The 15,545-nt window shown below is 38.0% G+C and overlaps 1 protein-coding gene across 5 annotated transcripts in view; it reads left to right on the top strand.

The window, feature by feature from the left end:
- Positions 1 to 15,545, top strand: part of ALS2 (alsin Rho guanine nucleotide exchange factor ALS2) — a 58,706-nt gene that overhangs the window by 25,682 nt on the left and 17,479 nt on the right. For all 5 annotated transcript variants that reach the window (XM_040561446.1, XM_040561447.1, XM_040561445.1 and 2 more), the window contains 14 exons: positions 420 to 1,339; positions 2,624 to 2,984; positions 3,845 to 4,013; positions 4,453 to 4,549; positions 4,975 to 5,052; positions 5,995 to 6,171; positions 7,762 to 7,933; positions 8,177 to 8,357; positions 10,477 to 10,542; positions 13,060 to 13,222; positions 13,998 to 14,129; positions 14,379 to 14,507; positions 14,841 to 14,911; positions 15,282 to 15,348. In XM_040561446.1, the coding sequence (XP_040417380.1) occupies positions 420 to 1,339; positions 2,624 to 2,984; positions 3,845 to 4,013; positions 4,453 to 4,549; positions 4,975 to 5,052; positions 5,995 to 6,171; positions 7,762 to 7,933; positions 8,177 to 8,357; positions 10,477 to 10,542; positions 13,060 to 13,222; positions 13,998 to 14,129; positions 14,379 to 14,507; positions 14,841 to 14,911; positions 15,282 to 15,348 (2,783 nt within the window). The remainder of the gene's footprint in view (positions 1 to 419; positions 1,340 to 2,623; positions 2,985 to 3,844; positions 4,014 to 4,452; positions 4,550 to 4,974; positions 5,053 to 5,994; positions 6,172 to 7,761; positions 7,934 to 8,176; positions 8,358 to 10,476; positions 10,543 to 13,059; positions 13,223 to 13,997; positions 14,130 to 14,378; positions 14,508 to 14,840; positions 14,912 to 15,281; positions 15,349 to 15,545) is intronic.

Below are 15,545 nucleotides of genomic sequence, written 5' to 3'. Positions count from 1 at the left end.
GACCATTAAGAGACAGTGTATTATGTACTCCTAATATTTTTCTTCTGTAGTTTCTGTTAACAATACTGTTTTCTCTGAGTAGTTTGCATTGGTGAGAAAAATTGCCTTTGTTCAGCTGTGTATTTACTGTGAATTTGTCATTTCTTAAAACAGAATAAATACGTTTGAGCGTAGTAGAAATTTTAACAGTAAAGTATTGGTTTAACAGTGCACACATATGCAAAGGGTGATGTTAACATTGGTATAGAACTTAGAAGCAGTAGTAGCAGAGAGCAACTGTCAGTTTTCCTGTATCAATAGCCATAATTTTGCTGAGCACGGATTAAGCTAAAATCTGATTTTTATCAGAAACTCTTTTCAAGTTGTTCTATTGGTTTAACTTCATTAAAATCATGCTATTTTTTCCCCTTTTTTAATAGGTGGAGAAGTTTACAGTTTCGGAAAGCTACCCTGGAGATCAGGACCAGAGGAGTTGTGTGCTAATAGTCCCATTTTAGAAAAAGCTTTGCTTGGGCAGCATGTTATTACCGTGGCAGCTGGCAGCTTCCATAATGGAGCCGTGACAGAAGGTGGCGTGGTGTACATGTGGGGGAACAATTCTGCTGGCCAGTGTGCAGTTGCTAATCAACTGTACGTGCCAGAACCACAACCCATCAGTATTTCTGATTCTGAAACCAGTCCTCTGCTGTCAGTAAGGATTTTGCAGCTGGCATGTGGAGAAGAGCACACACTGGCACTATCACTAAGCAGAGAGATATGGGCCTGGGGGAGTGGCTGCCAGCTAGGTCTCATAACAACAACTTTCCCAGTGACAAAGCCACAGAAGGTAGAACACCTGGCAGGACGTGTTGTGCTCCAGATTGCTTGTGGAGCCTACCACAGCCTGGCTCTGGTACAATGCCTCCCTGTGCAGGAAATGAAGCCTATTCCAGAGCGGTGCAATCATTGCAGTCAACTCCTCATTACCATGACAGACAAGGAAGATCATGTAATCATTTCAGATAGTCACTGTTGCCCACTGGGTGTAGCACTGGCTGATAACCAACCAGAAAACCAGGTCTTCTGTCCTTCTTTGGAGACCCTGGAAGGAAAAAGTGTAACAAGTAGCCAGAGTGAAGACTGTCAGAAACCACTTGTGGAAGAACACAGGCCTGTTGCTTTAGAATCTGATGGAGCAAGTGTGCTTTCCAGCAACGATGGACAGGAAGATGGTGGAATTTCTAGTCCTGGAAATATTCTGTTCCCTGACAAAAAAGAAGTGAAAGAATATTTAATCAGTTTATCAGATCACACGTTAAATGAGACCCTGGGGAAGAAAACCTGCACAGAATTGGAGCAGGTTGGTAGCTAGTAACTTGCTCTTAACATGCTACAAATCACACTGTATTATGTTATGCTTGATGTTACTCTTTTCACAAATGAAATATTCTGTTTAATGTAGCTGTAGCATTCCTATAGTTTCAAAGTGTTTCTTTTCTAGGATGGCTCTCTTCTTTGTAGTGGAAGAGATTTTTTGTTGAGTTGTAAGCCTTCAATGTAAGCATCTGTGACAGTACTGTAGTCTCATTTCTTTATGGTCCACAGTACCAAAGCCAAGTAAGCCTATTTCCCATTCTTTTCTTTAGCCCTTTTGTGTTGTATGGATTTCCCATTTGTGTGAGGCTTGACAAATTTGACTTTAAGGTAAAACTTTCTTTTCTGTACGTGGAACGAGTTCTTCGCAAATCTGATTTCTCAGTGTTAAAGTATTGAATGAAAGGGTTCTAATGTTAATCGTATAAGGGTGGCATAACTGTATAAACAGGGATGGGAAATATTTATATATTACTGTTATGTGTGATGCAGAAAATAGTTCAACATTAATGTTTTGATGCTGTAGCAGAACAGTAAATTAAAAACTTCATATTGAGTGGCAGCAGACGTTTGATGTGAAGATTCAATGAACAGTGTTCCCAGCTCCCTTCCAAAATACTATGATTTATACTATTGTGAAAAAAAAAATCGAAGGAAAAAATATAACCCAGAGGTTATTAGATTAAAATATAATCCAAAACTTTGTGGTGCAGTCTGACAGTACCTACACAAGTATTGGATGATTTATTGTAAAGGTAACTTTGTCCCTGTGGCGAAATATGCACAATTCTGTAAGTTTCTTGTCATTTCAGATGTTGAGTGTATATCAATTTCTTTAATGCATTTTACAATTAGAGCGAGAAACTTTTCACAGTGGTTCTAGGGAGTAAATTTCACAATTTACCGGCAGCTAATAAATAGTTGCCTTTTTGTTATTGCCACTGCTTGCTAAAATAAGTATTAAAACCAAAATACTATAAATTAATTTCAGAGAAATAAACACCATCTGGACATAGTTTTCCTTACTTTTGCTAACAAATGCATTCTAGCAGTTGTGAGCTCTTTGGGATCATGCAGCTGTTCCTACCATTAGGAAGTGACTGAAACAAGAAGTTTCATGCGCTTTCTTAACTCCTTGTTCATGGAATGCCTCTAAAATGGTTTCCCCTCACATGGTTTCAGGAATAGTAGTTTGATTAATGAATGTGTCTATCGTTGTCCCACTGTTACATGCTGTCTGGTATATTTTTACCTTTTTCTTTGGTTTTAGCCTTCTCAAGAAGAACAAGTTAGTGCTTGTATCCCTGGCCCTCCAGGTGCAAGCACATCTGCCTTAAACAGCTTGGTGGCCTCGTGTGCATCAGCAGTTGGTGTGAGAGTAGCTGCTACGTATGAAGCTGGAGCCTTGTCACTGAAGAAAGTAATGAACTTTTATGGCACGCCTTCAAATGATTCAGGATCACAGTCTGGCAGCGGTTCCCCAGGGCCTGAAGCTCTGAAAGACAGTCGAGAAGAGCAGGTCAGACTGGAATCCATGCAGGGGAAGAAGAGTTCCAGTTTAGTAGACATTAGAGAGGAAGAGTCTGAAGGAGGGAGTCGAAGACTTTCCCTACCTGGCCTCTTGTCACAAGGTATTTAAAAAAACAAATCAACAACAACAAAAAACATAAAGGACTTGAAAAGTTACAATAGTGTGGATGGTTATAAATGAAAATACTGCATTTATTGAATATAAAGGTAGAGGTTTTTATGAATTAATTATTATTTTAAGAGTTGAAGATGGCTGGAGGAGTAAAGACTAGCTACTACTGCGTGTTAATAAAATCAAAAGCTTGGTGGGCTTAGGAATGTTACTCGTTATTAAGGTAAGGTAAAGTGGGCCCATTTTGGTAGTCTGGGTATTTTCTAGCAAAGCGACTGCAAACTATCTTCTATAGAGATCATATAGCAGATGAAATATCTGTGGCCTCTAAGTCCTGCAGCACTGAGTTGGTTTTGAGCCAGGGCACTAGAAATATTCCAGTTTTTCTTGCCGGACCTCAGAGCTGGTGAGCTTCTTCCATCACCAATTTTAGTGGTGTTAATTGCTCTGAATGTGTGGTTACGTGGCTTTGTTCTATATTGGTCTTAGATACGAGGGGAGACTTTAGGAATTGGAATACTTATGTTCACTGCAAATATATATCTTATTTCAGAATATACTTATTTTATATATAGTTTTGGTTTATTTAGTGTAACTGCGTAGTTCTCATATGTCTGTTATTCTTCAATAACTGGTAAAAAAAATTACTTGGAATCTGTCTACTTTTAGTGCATACACAATGTGTGTCAGTAAGCTATCTTCTTGCGCGTTGGTCACTGTTCTCAATCTTAAGGCCTCTTAAAGAAGCCTTGATAAATTATTTTGAATGATACTGTGTAACGTGTAGTCTGTGTAAGTGATGTATTTATCTAAAATGGTGAAATTTTTTTTCTCTTGGCATGGTTTCAGTTTCTCCTAGGCTCTTACGGAAAGTAGGGCGGGCGAAAATGAGGACTGTAGCTCTGACTCCAACTTACAGTGGTGAGGCAGATGCTCTTTTACCATCTCTAAGAACAGAGGTATGGAGCTGGGGAAAGGGGAAGGATGGACAGCTAGGACATGGTGATGTTCTGCCAAGGTGAGATGGTTTTTGATAAATGTTTCTTTATTCAGTATGTCAGATTGTCTCCTTAGATTTGGTCAACTGCCTTGCATTGCTCTTGTTCTTTGAGGTGTTCTGACCTAAGGTCTTCCAAGCAAAATGTCTTGTGCTGTATTGTTACTGAACGTCAGTTGGAATTTCTCCCTTGTAATTACTAGGAATTTTGGTGATATTTTGACTTGTCTTGTCCAAACCGGGGTGAGGTTCAGCATCCACTTTTGTCCTTCTTGGCCTTTTTGACTAAGCTGGTTTATTACCAAAAGACTCCATGCGTATGTTTGTTTTTTCTACTGTTCTTTATGGAGAGGATGGGGGGTGGGGGGGAGCAAAAGAACCTTGATATCTATTTGCACATTGACAATACCTCTGATTTTTTTTTGTTAATCTCTTCTTTATGTGTTCTGGAAATTGTCAGGCTTCAGCCACTGTGTGTGAAAAGTCTCGATGGTAAAGAAGTGATTCATCTCTCTGCTGGTGGCCATCATTCCTTAGCACTCACTGCCAAATCCCAGGTGCAAGTGATTGTCATTTATTGCTTATCTATGACATAATTGTTGTGTTGAGTGTTTCCTAGCTTTGTGTTTATTTGACTTCTAAACTTTGTTTCCTGTTTGAGGAAGACATTTCCATTGAGGAGACAATGGAAATAGTGTGCGTAATGGCATTCTAATTGTATTAAAAAGTTATATTAGAAAGTTCTGCATGGTCCATTAGCATTATATTTGAAGTTTTTAATGACCTGATGCATATCTATTTCTATTCTCAAATTACCTTCTCAAATTCAGCAATATGCTAGAAGTTAGAGAAGTGCTTCTTGGCACCTACATCTTATACCTTTGACTTGTGTTTGCGCACTTGAAGCGTTGTACTAATACAATTCAGTATTCCTCTATGTATATAAACTGTTAAACGTTGATGTTAGCTATGTTTCTTACAGGTATATTCATGGGGCAGTAATAGCTCTGGTCAGCTTGGTCACTTAAACTCCCCAACAACAGTCCCTCGTCTTGCAAAGGTATTTTGTTTTCTGTGTTTTTCTTCTTTTAGTTTAGGTCCTCTTCCTATACAAGTGAGTGCCAAATAATTTCTAAAAACTGACTTTATTGACAGATGTGTTTGGCTTATATTGTGACTATGCTCCTTAAATGAGCTTGTGAATAATCTAACCAAGAAATTCTCTGTATAGACCTCTACTGTTTTTGACCACGTTGAAGTTCTAAAACTGAGAAATGTAACTGCTTTTATCTTCTTACCAAGTGTTACTTCTGCCTTATTCTTGGCTTCTCTGATACAGTTGTTGAAGTACTGAAATTCTTCTGTTCTGTTTTTATTCTAAACAATTGCTTCTGACTTTTTTAGTTTTGCTAGGCCATGACCATATTTGTTGCTACTGTAGTTCTAGAGCTGTTGGTTAAATATTGCTTGTTTAGTAGTGGGGTTTTCAGTCTGTTTTGAACTTTTCACACATTGAGGGAATAGTCACATAATGATTTTTGGGTTAGACCAGACTGTTGACGGTGAATTCCTGGTGCTTACCTGTCTTAATGAAAAACTATCTGCAGTTTTCCTGGTTGGGTGTTATGCAAATTAAGGTACAGGATGTTAACAGTCTCTGAAATTTTTCGATATCCCAGCCAAATGAAGAGGAAAGTACAATGTCCTTACTTTCATCAAACTTACCTGATGCCTACTTAAAAATAAAACTGGCTTATAATTTAAAGGCAAAAAATTAGCCATTAGAAAGAAAACTGGAAGGAGATCGCTTTCAGTGGAGTACAGGAAATGTATTTGTGACAAGACATTGTTGAAAAATTACCAGCTACTCTAACACTTTTGCTTGTTGTTGGGTGTATTTCTTGTGTATCTGTGTCTAGAAGCTTTAGGTAGTCTCCTCTTCTTCCAGCATCTTCCAGTTTCAAGTGGTGACTTTTAATGTCTTCTTCCTCATGAACTTTAGGTGTGTGGTGATGGTGTTTGGACTACAGCAGCAGGACCAGATTATTCTCTCTTCTTAGCAGATGAGGAAGACTACCAACCTGGATTATATTACAGTGGCCAAGAGACAACAACTGAAAATAATTTGTCTGAAAATAACTCTGCTAAGAGTCCAGTTTTGTTACTCTCTTGTAGTAAGGTGAGTTGTATTTCCTTTAAGTTAGTGCAACGCATACTGATGTTTTTTGGAAATAGCTCAGTGCTGGTTGTTCAGCTAGCTTTATGGGTGTCAAGTAAGGTGACTGATTCCTAGCAGTCAAATCAGGAGCACGGCTCATGGAGACAGAGGAGTCTTAATTAGTATTGATATGTTCCCTCATCTTTCCCTGTGCTCGGGAAGTGAGGTGGTGTTTCCGGGGTGTCTAATTCATTTCCCGCCATGTGTGCATGTTGCAGAAGTGCACCCTCATATCGTGCTCAGTTTTCACCACTATCTTCATGTGTTCATTCTATGGTCCTATTGCTCTTCATTTTCCTGTTTAAGTGATTGGAGGCACTGTGTGCTCTATTCCACTCTGCTTCCTATGCATTTTGTTTGTGAGTGGGCAGAAGGTACCTCTGAGTTCCGCACATTCTGCTTCCCCAGAGTCAGCCTTTATCGTGGGTGTAAAGGGGAAACTGAGCAAAGGCACTAAAATGTTTATGGGAGAGTGGGGGTGATTCTATGCAGTTTCCGTCATTAAGCTGAATCTTACTGTAGCTATTGAGAAGTTGGCTTGGGGTGAGGGAGTGTGAAGTCTGGGTGTCTTCTTCTAGTCTCTTTGTATGATTCAGACCACCTCGAGTTTAAAGTAGCAAAAGGAGATAGTTCGGGTAGAAAGCAGCTCTTTTGTCTCAGCTGTTCTGGGTCTTGTTTCTACTTCCCTATGTCTAGCAGAATAGCAATTGGAGAGAGGTTTTGAGGAGGATGGGGATTTATATACCGGCTCCATGCATATGTGCATGCATGCACACACACTTTTATTCCTTCTTATAAGACATATATTCCTTCTTGTTAGACAGTTCTAGTATATTGTCTAGTTGGCTCTTGCATATCAAAATTGGCCTATGGATTGCTTGTTGAACACTCATGGTTCAGTGTTTCTGAGGGATCCTCTAGATCTGAATAACCTTATGGTGTTGCATCTGAACTAGAATTAGTGAGGAGCCACAGTGCATTAGACGCACTCATGCTGACTTCAGAGAAGAATTTTGTTTCCAACAGCTGTGAGCTACAAGTGGTATTAATGTAGGTATTGGTATTAGTCCAGTTTATTAATGCTGTAATATTGCTCTTACTAATAAACCGAAATCTTCCACGTTGAGAAAGGACTGTTTTTCAGAGTGCAGATGGTGTATTAAACACTTGTTAATCTTCCTTCCTAATTAAAGGAAAAATAGGTGATGTGATATTATGTTGATGACAACATTGATGACGCAGCTTTATTTTCTAAGTGACTAAACTTCCACTTGAACAAGCAATGATTGTTTGAGTTGCCTTACAAGATGGTCTTTGTTTTTCAGAATGTCAGTACTAACATAACAAACAGCATTGACTCTAAATGTTTTTCCTACTTCATTAATCTTGTATTAACCCAATATTGAATGGAGTGCTTGATGTTAAGTATTAACAACCTACAGTGACACTTGGCACAAATAAAGATATATTTTATTCTGTATGATCCTAATCTTTACTATTTTTCCTTTCAAATTTTAAGCTGGTTTTTTGTTTGTTCGTTTTGTTTTTCAGATAGGATACATAAGCAATGTGATAGCTGGTGGTGACAACTGTTTGGTCTTGGTAGACAAAAACATAATGGGATATATTGCCAGTTTGCATGAGTTGGCTTCTACAGAGAGGAAGTTTTATTTCAGACTGAGTGAGATCAAATCTCAGGTTCTTAGACCTCTTCTAGGTTTAGGTAAGAACTTACTTTAATATTTTATTTGATATTATTTCCCCTATGTTCTATAATCAACTTTGTAAGAGATTTAAGTCATTGCCTATTTTTAAGTTAAAGCCAAGATCTTTTTCCTTGTAGTCTAAAATCATTAAATTGAAATGGCCAGTAAAACATCCAAACAACTCACTGGGGTAATTTTGTCTTATTAATGGGTGCAATTCTTTGGTAAAGTAAGCTAAATCTCTGTCTGGTCTGTTACAGATAATTTGGGCAACGCAAATACAATCCAGTTGTTGCAGGAAATGGCAAGCAGGTTCAGCAAGCTATGCTATCTCATCGGTCAACATGGAGCTTCTTTAAGTAGCTTTCTTCATGGAGTAAAAGAAGCCAGGAGTTTGGCCATCCTGAAGCATTCAAGTCTGTTTTTGGATAGTTACACAGAGCAAGTATCCAACTTTCTCATCTTGAGTGTCTCCAGGCTTAAGCTACTGACTACAGCAAGCCCTGAATTAGGAGAAAGTAGATTATAAGGAAAGCTACATAAACTATCATGCAAGTTACATTCTTGCAATTTAAAATGTATGCAGAGTTTTACACAGACTAATTTTGTAGTTAAGCTATACGAACTCTTTGCCAGTGGAACACGCTGGACAGTTTCAGCCTTCCTAATGTAAAATTCTGTAAAAACATTTCTTTGATTGCTGCATATAAATGTAAAGATTGACATGTTTGTTACTTTAGTTGAGGATCTTGTAATATAATGTAATAGAGTTGCGATTGGTAGGTCACTAAGTAAAAATACCTTTGGGGATTTACTGTGGTTACAAAATGTCTTTTCAGAAGTCATTAACTAAGAAATTGTTCCCAGAAGAACAATTCTGTGCTGGTATCTGCTGAATAGCTAGTATCACACCTTTCACCTAGAAGACAGATGCATTAGTGCTTAAACTTTGGTCCGAAGTATCCTGGTTATTATTTTAATAGCTTAATTCCTCAGGCAGAGGAAGACTGTTAGAATGTTTGCTGTTTTTCTCCACAGTAACTTCAGTAGCTGCTAGATAACTTCATCCAAATCTAGCAGAAATCTCATACTTCATATTTACAGGCTTTTTGAAAAATACCAGTTTAACAGAGGGAAGAATCTAAACAAGTCCTATTTGAGTGTAGTTTTACTTACTAGATAACCGAAAACCCCTAAGGGAGCAAAATGTCACAATCATAAACTCATAAGCTTCGCTTGTTATGCAGTAGCATTTGGAATGTGCAGATAGTTGCACTTTTATTTCAACACGTTATCACTTTTATTGGATCAGTAAACTTTTGTCATATTACCCTGAAAGAAGCTTTTGTCTCTGATCAAATCATTTGTTCATAATTGTGATCATGTATTTTTTCTATATTCTGACTTCAGTTTTTCTTTTCACCTGAATACCTAGAACTGGTTCTCATTATTACTCAGATTAGTAGGATTTCTTAATTTCTTTTTCCTCACCGTCAAAGGCTGAAATGTCTAATTCTAGTATCTTTGGTATTGAAATGTTCTTTGGTATTGCCTGCCTTCTGCTATTCTCCTTTATTTTCTTAATATGTTAAACATTTTTCCTGTGTACAGTATCAAACATCTGCATACTCCTCAGTGTAGCATCTTGAGCATCTTCCAAAGATCTATCAAGCCACATAAGTATTATCTGTTAATTAAGTTAAACTGAGATCTCTGCCCTTGGCTGAATGGTATTTTTAAAAGGGAAGGAAGAAAAGACTGTGGAGGTCTTCTGGTCCACCCTGCTACTGAAGCAGGGCCATCTAAAGCAGGTTGCACAGAACTGTGTCCAAATGGTCCAAATTTTTAAATAACTTTCTTTTTTGGTAGAGGAGAAGTGAAAGAGAGAATGGTGAATAGCAGGATGAAGAAATTCCCATCTTTAATATAATTAGAAGTTAGCAGTATTAAACTATTGGAACAGATGGCCTATTCTGTACATGCCCAAATCTTGGGAAAACAAACAAATTCAAGTTTCTGTTCCATCGTAATTCTCATGTGTTGTGCTAATGGCAACAGCAGTGTAATAGCACCAGCAAGAATGATAAAGCCTATCCTCCATATGGAAAGTGAATACTCAGTGTTCTGGTAATACTAAATACTTGAGAAACACCCAGATACTAGACCTTGGAGGAACAAAGGAGAATAGTTTTAAGTCAAAAGAGGGGAGCTTTAGATGAGATGTTAGGAGAAAATCATTTATTTGAAGAGCTGTGAGGTGCTTAAACAGGTTGCCCAGAAAAGCTGTGGATGCCCCATCCCTGGAGGTGTTCAAAGCCAGGCTGGATGGGGCCCTGGGCAACCTGGTTTACTGGGAGGTGTCCCTGCCGATGGCAGGGTGTTTGGAGCTAAGTAATCTTTAAGGTCGCTTCCAACCCAAGCCATTGTATGATGATTTTGATTACTTGTACAGTAGTTGATACAGATCTTATTGGTATGCTGTTGGAATTTACACCAGTTGCTATTTCCAGGAAAGCATCAATTTTGAACTAAGAACCATTCTTTTTCTTTACCATTTTAGGTATTGTACTTCAGTAACAAATTTCCTGGTAATGGGAGGATTTACGCTCCTTGCAAAGCCAGCAATGTAAGCAAACCTTTACCGTTATCTGGAGTTTTCGATCAACTAGTGAAGAAATGTGTTTTAAAGAAGTGTGTATGGATATAGTAATGAGTGTGCAGTGACTTGGCCTCAGCATACTTACATATACTAACTCATTTTCTTTCAGATGAAGAAAAATGTCGATCCCCCTCAACTGTGATTACGATTTGGATTAAAATACTGCTGAATCAGTTCAATTGCTTTATCTTGAATGTGTGGAGGGAGGAAGGAAAAAAAAAAAAAGATTGTAAATTCATTGAAAGAGACCCAAATAGGTTTCAGATAATTCTTGGAAAGCTTAGTCTTGAGGCTAATTTTTTTTATCATCTATTCAGCGTTTGTCAGTATTTTCTTCTTTCAAATCCTGCTGTCCACAAAATACAGAATAGCACACTTCTGTAAGAATTAGTGAGAGTAGTTACTGTAAATTCAGTTTAGTTTGAATTCTTTAAGTTTGTGGAAGCTCTCAGAAATGATGCAATAATAACATTTCTGCACATATATCTTCTGTGCCTCTCAGGGATGCTTTTGTTCATGTATACGTATTCTTAAGTGTGAGTAAGGAATTATGCTTTTAGATCTAAGAGTAGAGCCTTTTCTCAAATAGTATTATTGCCTAGGAGAGTAATGATACTGTTTTCACTCTAGTGCTGTGAAGAAACTGTTGCAGTGCAAGTTTTTTAACTAATGTCTGAGGAGTTACCAGCTTTCATTCCTTCCTGAAGTCTCTCATCTGGGTGCGATTCTATTACAGCTGTTTATGGAGCACTTTGAATGTAGCATAAGCAATGCTATTGGAAGTTCTTTGAAATATCAGGGTATCTAGTACAAGGAGTCATCTGCACCTGAGGACCAGTGCCAATGATTAAATACAAAATCCCACTGCAGAGACTTTCAGCACCTTTCCACATTAGACAAGATACTTAGGGCGAACTGCAAGAAATCAGAGATCAAGTGTAAGCATATTTATAATTAGCGCTGCAAAGTTCTGGATCCTGAAATTACATATACTGAATTCTTTGCATCAGTTGTCACTGTTAGTATCACAGCTTCTACTGCAACTGGGGTCTCATTAGGAGACTAATATTTTTTCAGATTCTGAAACTTTCAGGGAGGAGATGTCGTAGAAGTTTTGTCCTGTAACTTGCAAAGGGAAGTCAAGTATATCTTCAATAATGATTTTTCCTTTTTTCCAAAGGAATACTGTCTCAATCAGTGGCTAATGATGTCAGCCTTTTATGGATATTCCGCAATATGAACGTTAGGAGTAGCCCCAATTAAAAAAAAAAAAAAAAAGTGTTGGCTAGCTTTAATAGGAAGTTATTTGTATATATACATATTATATAGATGTGTATAAGCATATATATACTTAATGTTATGAATCTGTTATTTGACACTTTTCTGTGGAGAGACCTCCATGTAAGGATCTCAAAGCACTTCAAAAATGCAAGCTATCCAAGCGGTTAACTTGGTTTAAATTTACAACTAAGAAACAGTCTTCTCTCTAAAGAACTTTCTCCTTAATGCTTGTTGAACAAGAGAGTTCTTAAATATTGTTCATAGACTGAGACAAGGTACATTAGTAAGGTGCCATTTCATGCATCGAGTTACTCATGTACAATTCTTAGGGACCCTGCCGTGCAATTCTCTGATCTGGTTCTTTGTCCCTGAGACTTGCTTTCTCAGTCTCATCTGATTCTTGGAGCTTGTGGTTTAAATGCTTCCCAGCTGGATGTGTATTAATGCAGATATATCATGTGCTAGCACGTGTGCACACAGATGTGGTGAAGGAGAGGGAAAAGTAGGTTTGTTTTAATTTTAATGAAGAAATCCTGGTTTTGTGTACTAATGCATTGTCTTCAGAATCATTTCCCTCTTCTTCTCTGAACTAGATTAGTTCTCCCTCTTGGAAATCAGACTGAGGATTGAACAGATTTCCTGCCTTTCTTTGAGGTAGGATGTAATTTTTCTAGTTAGGGGAAAAACTGGTCAGTTTCCTTGAACAACGGGTGGGGAAGAGATTATCTGGATATATCTAGAAAAGTGCACTGGAACAAAGTTAAAATTCATTCAGGCCCTCTTGTATGAGTCAACAGTTCTAGAAACTCACTACTTTAGTGGTAATGGGGAAGTCATTCCACCTGTTTTAGCTCTTTTACTGATCAAGTGTCAAAAGAGAAAAAGGCAATTAGTTACTCTCCAAGTGGGGCAACTTAGTCAGCTTTCTTCAACCAGTGTAATGACGGAGCTTGTGAGAGTAGAAGCTAAGTCCTGTGTTGCAGTTGGTAGGAAGCTACATGATTATATTTCATTATTTCCTTAAACTAAATTGGGAATAGATTAATAAGCAGCATGCATTTGCCTTTATAATTCCTATTGCTGTATGAAAATCCAAAAAAGGCATTCTGTGCTAGTGTCAGTGCTCATGGATGTAAAACATCACTGATGTTTTAGTGTCTTTCTTCTCTCCTCCCTCTGTTCCCCAATGGCCCTATCATTTAGAGACTTCTTGAGTAAAAACCAGGAGCTGTTACAGAAGCTGTCTGAGAAGAATGAGGAAAATCTGCAGCTAGTGGAAGTTCTGAATGCTCTGTTTTTCATGCCATTTGGACGACTTCATAATTATGCAAGAACTTTGCTAAAGCTTGCCACATGTTTTGAAGTGGTAAGCTGTCTTTGGTATCTATATGGTATCTATATCTGAATAAATATGCACGCGAAACTTATGGCTTGGAAGTAACAGTGTAAAGCACATGCCACATGATTAGAGGTAGCTTAGCCCTCAGTGAAGCTACCTTGGACTTAGATTTGCTGCAGGGAAAGATCATGCATATTACTAGCACATTCTTAAACCATACTTGCACAGATCACATGACAGGCAGAAACTTGTTACCCTGCCAGAACTTGTTGGTGTGCTTGAGCACTTAATTGCAAATACATTATTTTGATGTTTGCCTACTGCTTTTCAGTTCCATCTGGCATCATTAGTGTAGCAGTTCTTGGCTTTAACACTACTAAAAATACTGTGTAAATATTAAGTAGACTTTTACTATCCATTTAGATGTGTGTAACTGCATTCTTTTGAAAGAAGAGAAGGCTTAACCGGGAACAATAGTTACTTGTACATTCATCCCAATTAGTTATTTAAAGTATTCTTCCTAAAATTATTAGAACTTCTGCTACGTTTTGTTAAGCTGTAAGAAAGTAAATCATGTAATTGTATGTTAATCAGTCTGCTGTTAGCATTCATGGAACTCTTGTGATTTAAATTCCCAGCACGTGTGACCAAGCAAGTAGCTCACACTGTTATTTTATTAACCGGACCAGCTGTCATACACTTGGTGATAATTTAACAAAATGAGCTGTTCTGTTGCAACTTAGTGTTGTTGATATGGGTGCTCCGAAACTCTCTCAGCTCTGCCTTGCCTTGTACCCTATAGGCATCTCCAGAATACCAGAAGCTACAGGATTCTAGTTCTTGTTACGAGAGTCTTGCTGTCCTTCTTAGCAGAAAAAGAAAAGAAGCAGAATACACACTTGGCTTCTGGAAGACCTTTCCTGGGAAAATGACGGTATGATGACAGTTCAGTCCATTAGTAATTAGTAGGTGGTATATCTTGCTGTTAACATTATCCTCTGTGTCCATTATTGATGCTACTCAGCTGTAGTTCCCATTTTTATGCCTTGTGTTGTTGTAGTACTCTAATTTTAGAAAGGTTTGGCCTATGAAAGGTTACTATGACAGACAAATAGCACTGACCTTAAATTACAGTCGGTGAGAAGTAAGCTTCTGTAACTTGATCTTTAACCCCTACCTGTAGGATTCCTTGCGGAAGCCGGACCGCCGTTTAATCTGTGAAAGCAGCAACAGGGGGTTGTCCCTACAGCATGCTGGAAGATTCTCTGTAAACTGGTTCATCCTCTTTAATGATGCTCTGGTGCACGCTCAGGTAAGCCAACTTGTATCCAGGAGCCAAGTTTTTTCTGTTTCAAATAACATGACTTGTTTTTCATACAGTAAAGGTAAGGTTTTGCGGCATTCATTGCAATACTGTTTGAACAGTAAGTGTTATCTTTTTTCATGTTCCAGTGTTATATTTAGACATTTGATTGCTATTGGCATGGTTTCTGTTAGCTATTTCTAGGAGGAAGGTGCATACAAAGAGCCTGTAAAGCTCAGTTTTCTTTGGTCCTCAAAGGCAAAAAATAGTGCAGAAGAAGCGTGGGGCAAGGGTAATGGATCAGCCAGTACTCAGTGAAGTTTCCGTTTTCCTTGCCTGCAGTTTTCAACACACCATATTTTCTCCTTGTCCACACTGTGGGTAGAAGCTCTTTCAGAAGAAGCTGGTAATGTGTGAGTATTATTGATTGTGATGCTGAAATAATCAGATGTCTTGTGTGGGAGGATGAAGGTTTTGTAACAAATTATTGTAAACAAGGAGCAGAATGGGATGGATGCAATCACGTATACTCCTTTTTTCTTCTTTTAGAAAGCTTTTATTGTATTTGTGTGTAGGAAAAAAAATAAAAAAAACTAATAAGGTAGAATCAAGAGGTGAACCAATAGTCTTTTCTGCTTCTCTTTACTGATGACCTAAAATTAAAGTGAATGCTAGTTGGGCTGGGAGAAGGTAGATGAAATATTCATACTCTAAGAAACCTTGCCTTATTTTGGGATGAAATTTCATTAGACTAAAATACAACAACCCTCCCCCCCAATGTAGGAATGGATTGAAGATTACAACACCAGAAGAACAGTTTGTTCTGCTTTCTTCCACACCACAGGAAAAGGTAGGTATATCAACAATTTTTTCATGGCTTCAGTGATATGAATGAATTTTTCTCCTGCTGTAAAACCAAATAAGGAGAAGTATTGCTTAAGTATTTACCAAGAATTAAATATTCCTACAACTTGGTATGCAGGTTAGACCAGTGCTTGACTGTAGCAGTGCTACAACTTACAATGCTGTACTGCAGAGCACAAAGGA

Source organism: Cygnus olor, chromosome 6 (genome assembly GCF_009769625.2).
Source record: "Cygnus olor isolate bCygOlo1 chromosome 6, bCygOlo1.pri.v2, whole genome shotgun sequence".
Lineage (NCBI taxonomy): Eukaryota > Metazoa > Chordata > Aves > Anseriformes > Anatidae > Cygnus > Cygnus olor.
The sequence above is the reverse complement of the archived record's forward strand: the minus strand, read 5'-3'. Positions and strand labels throughout refer to the sequence as shown.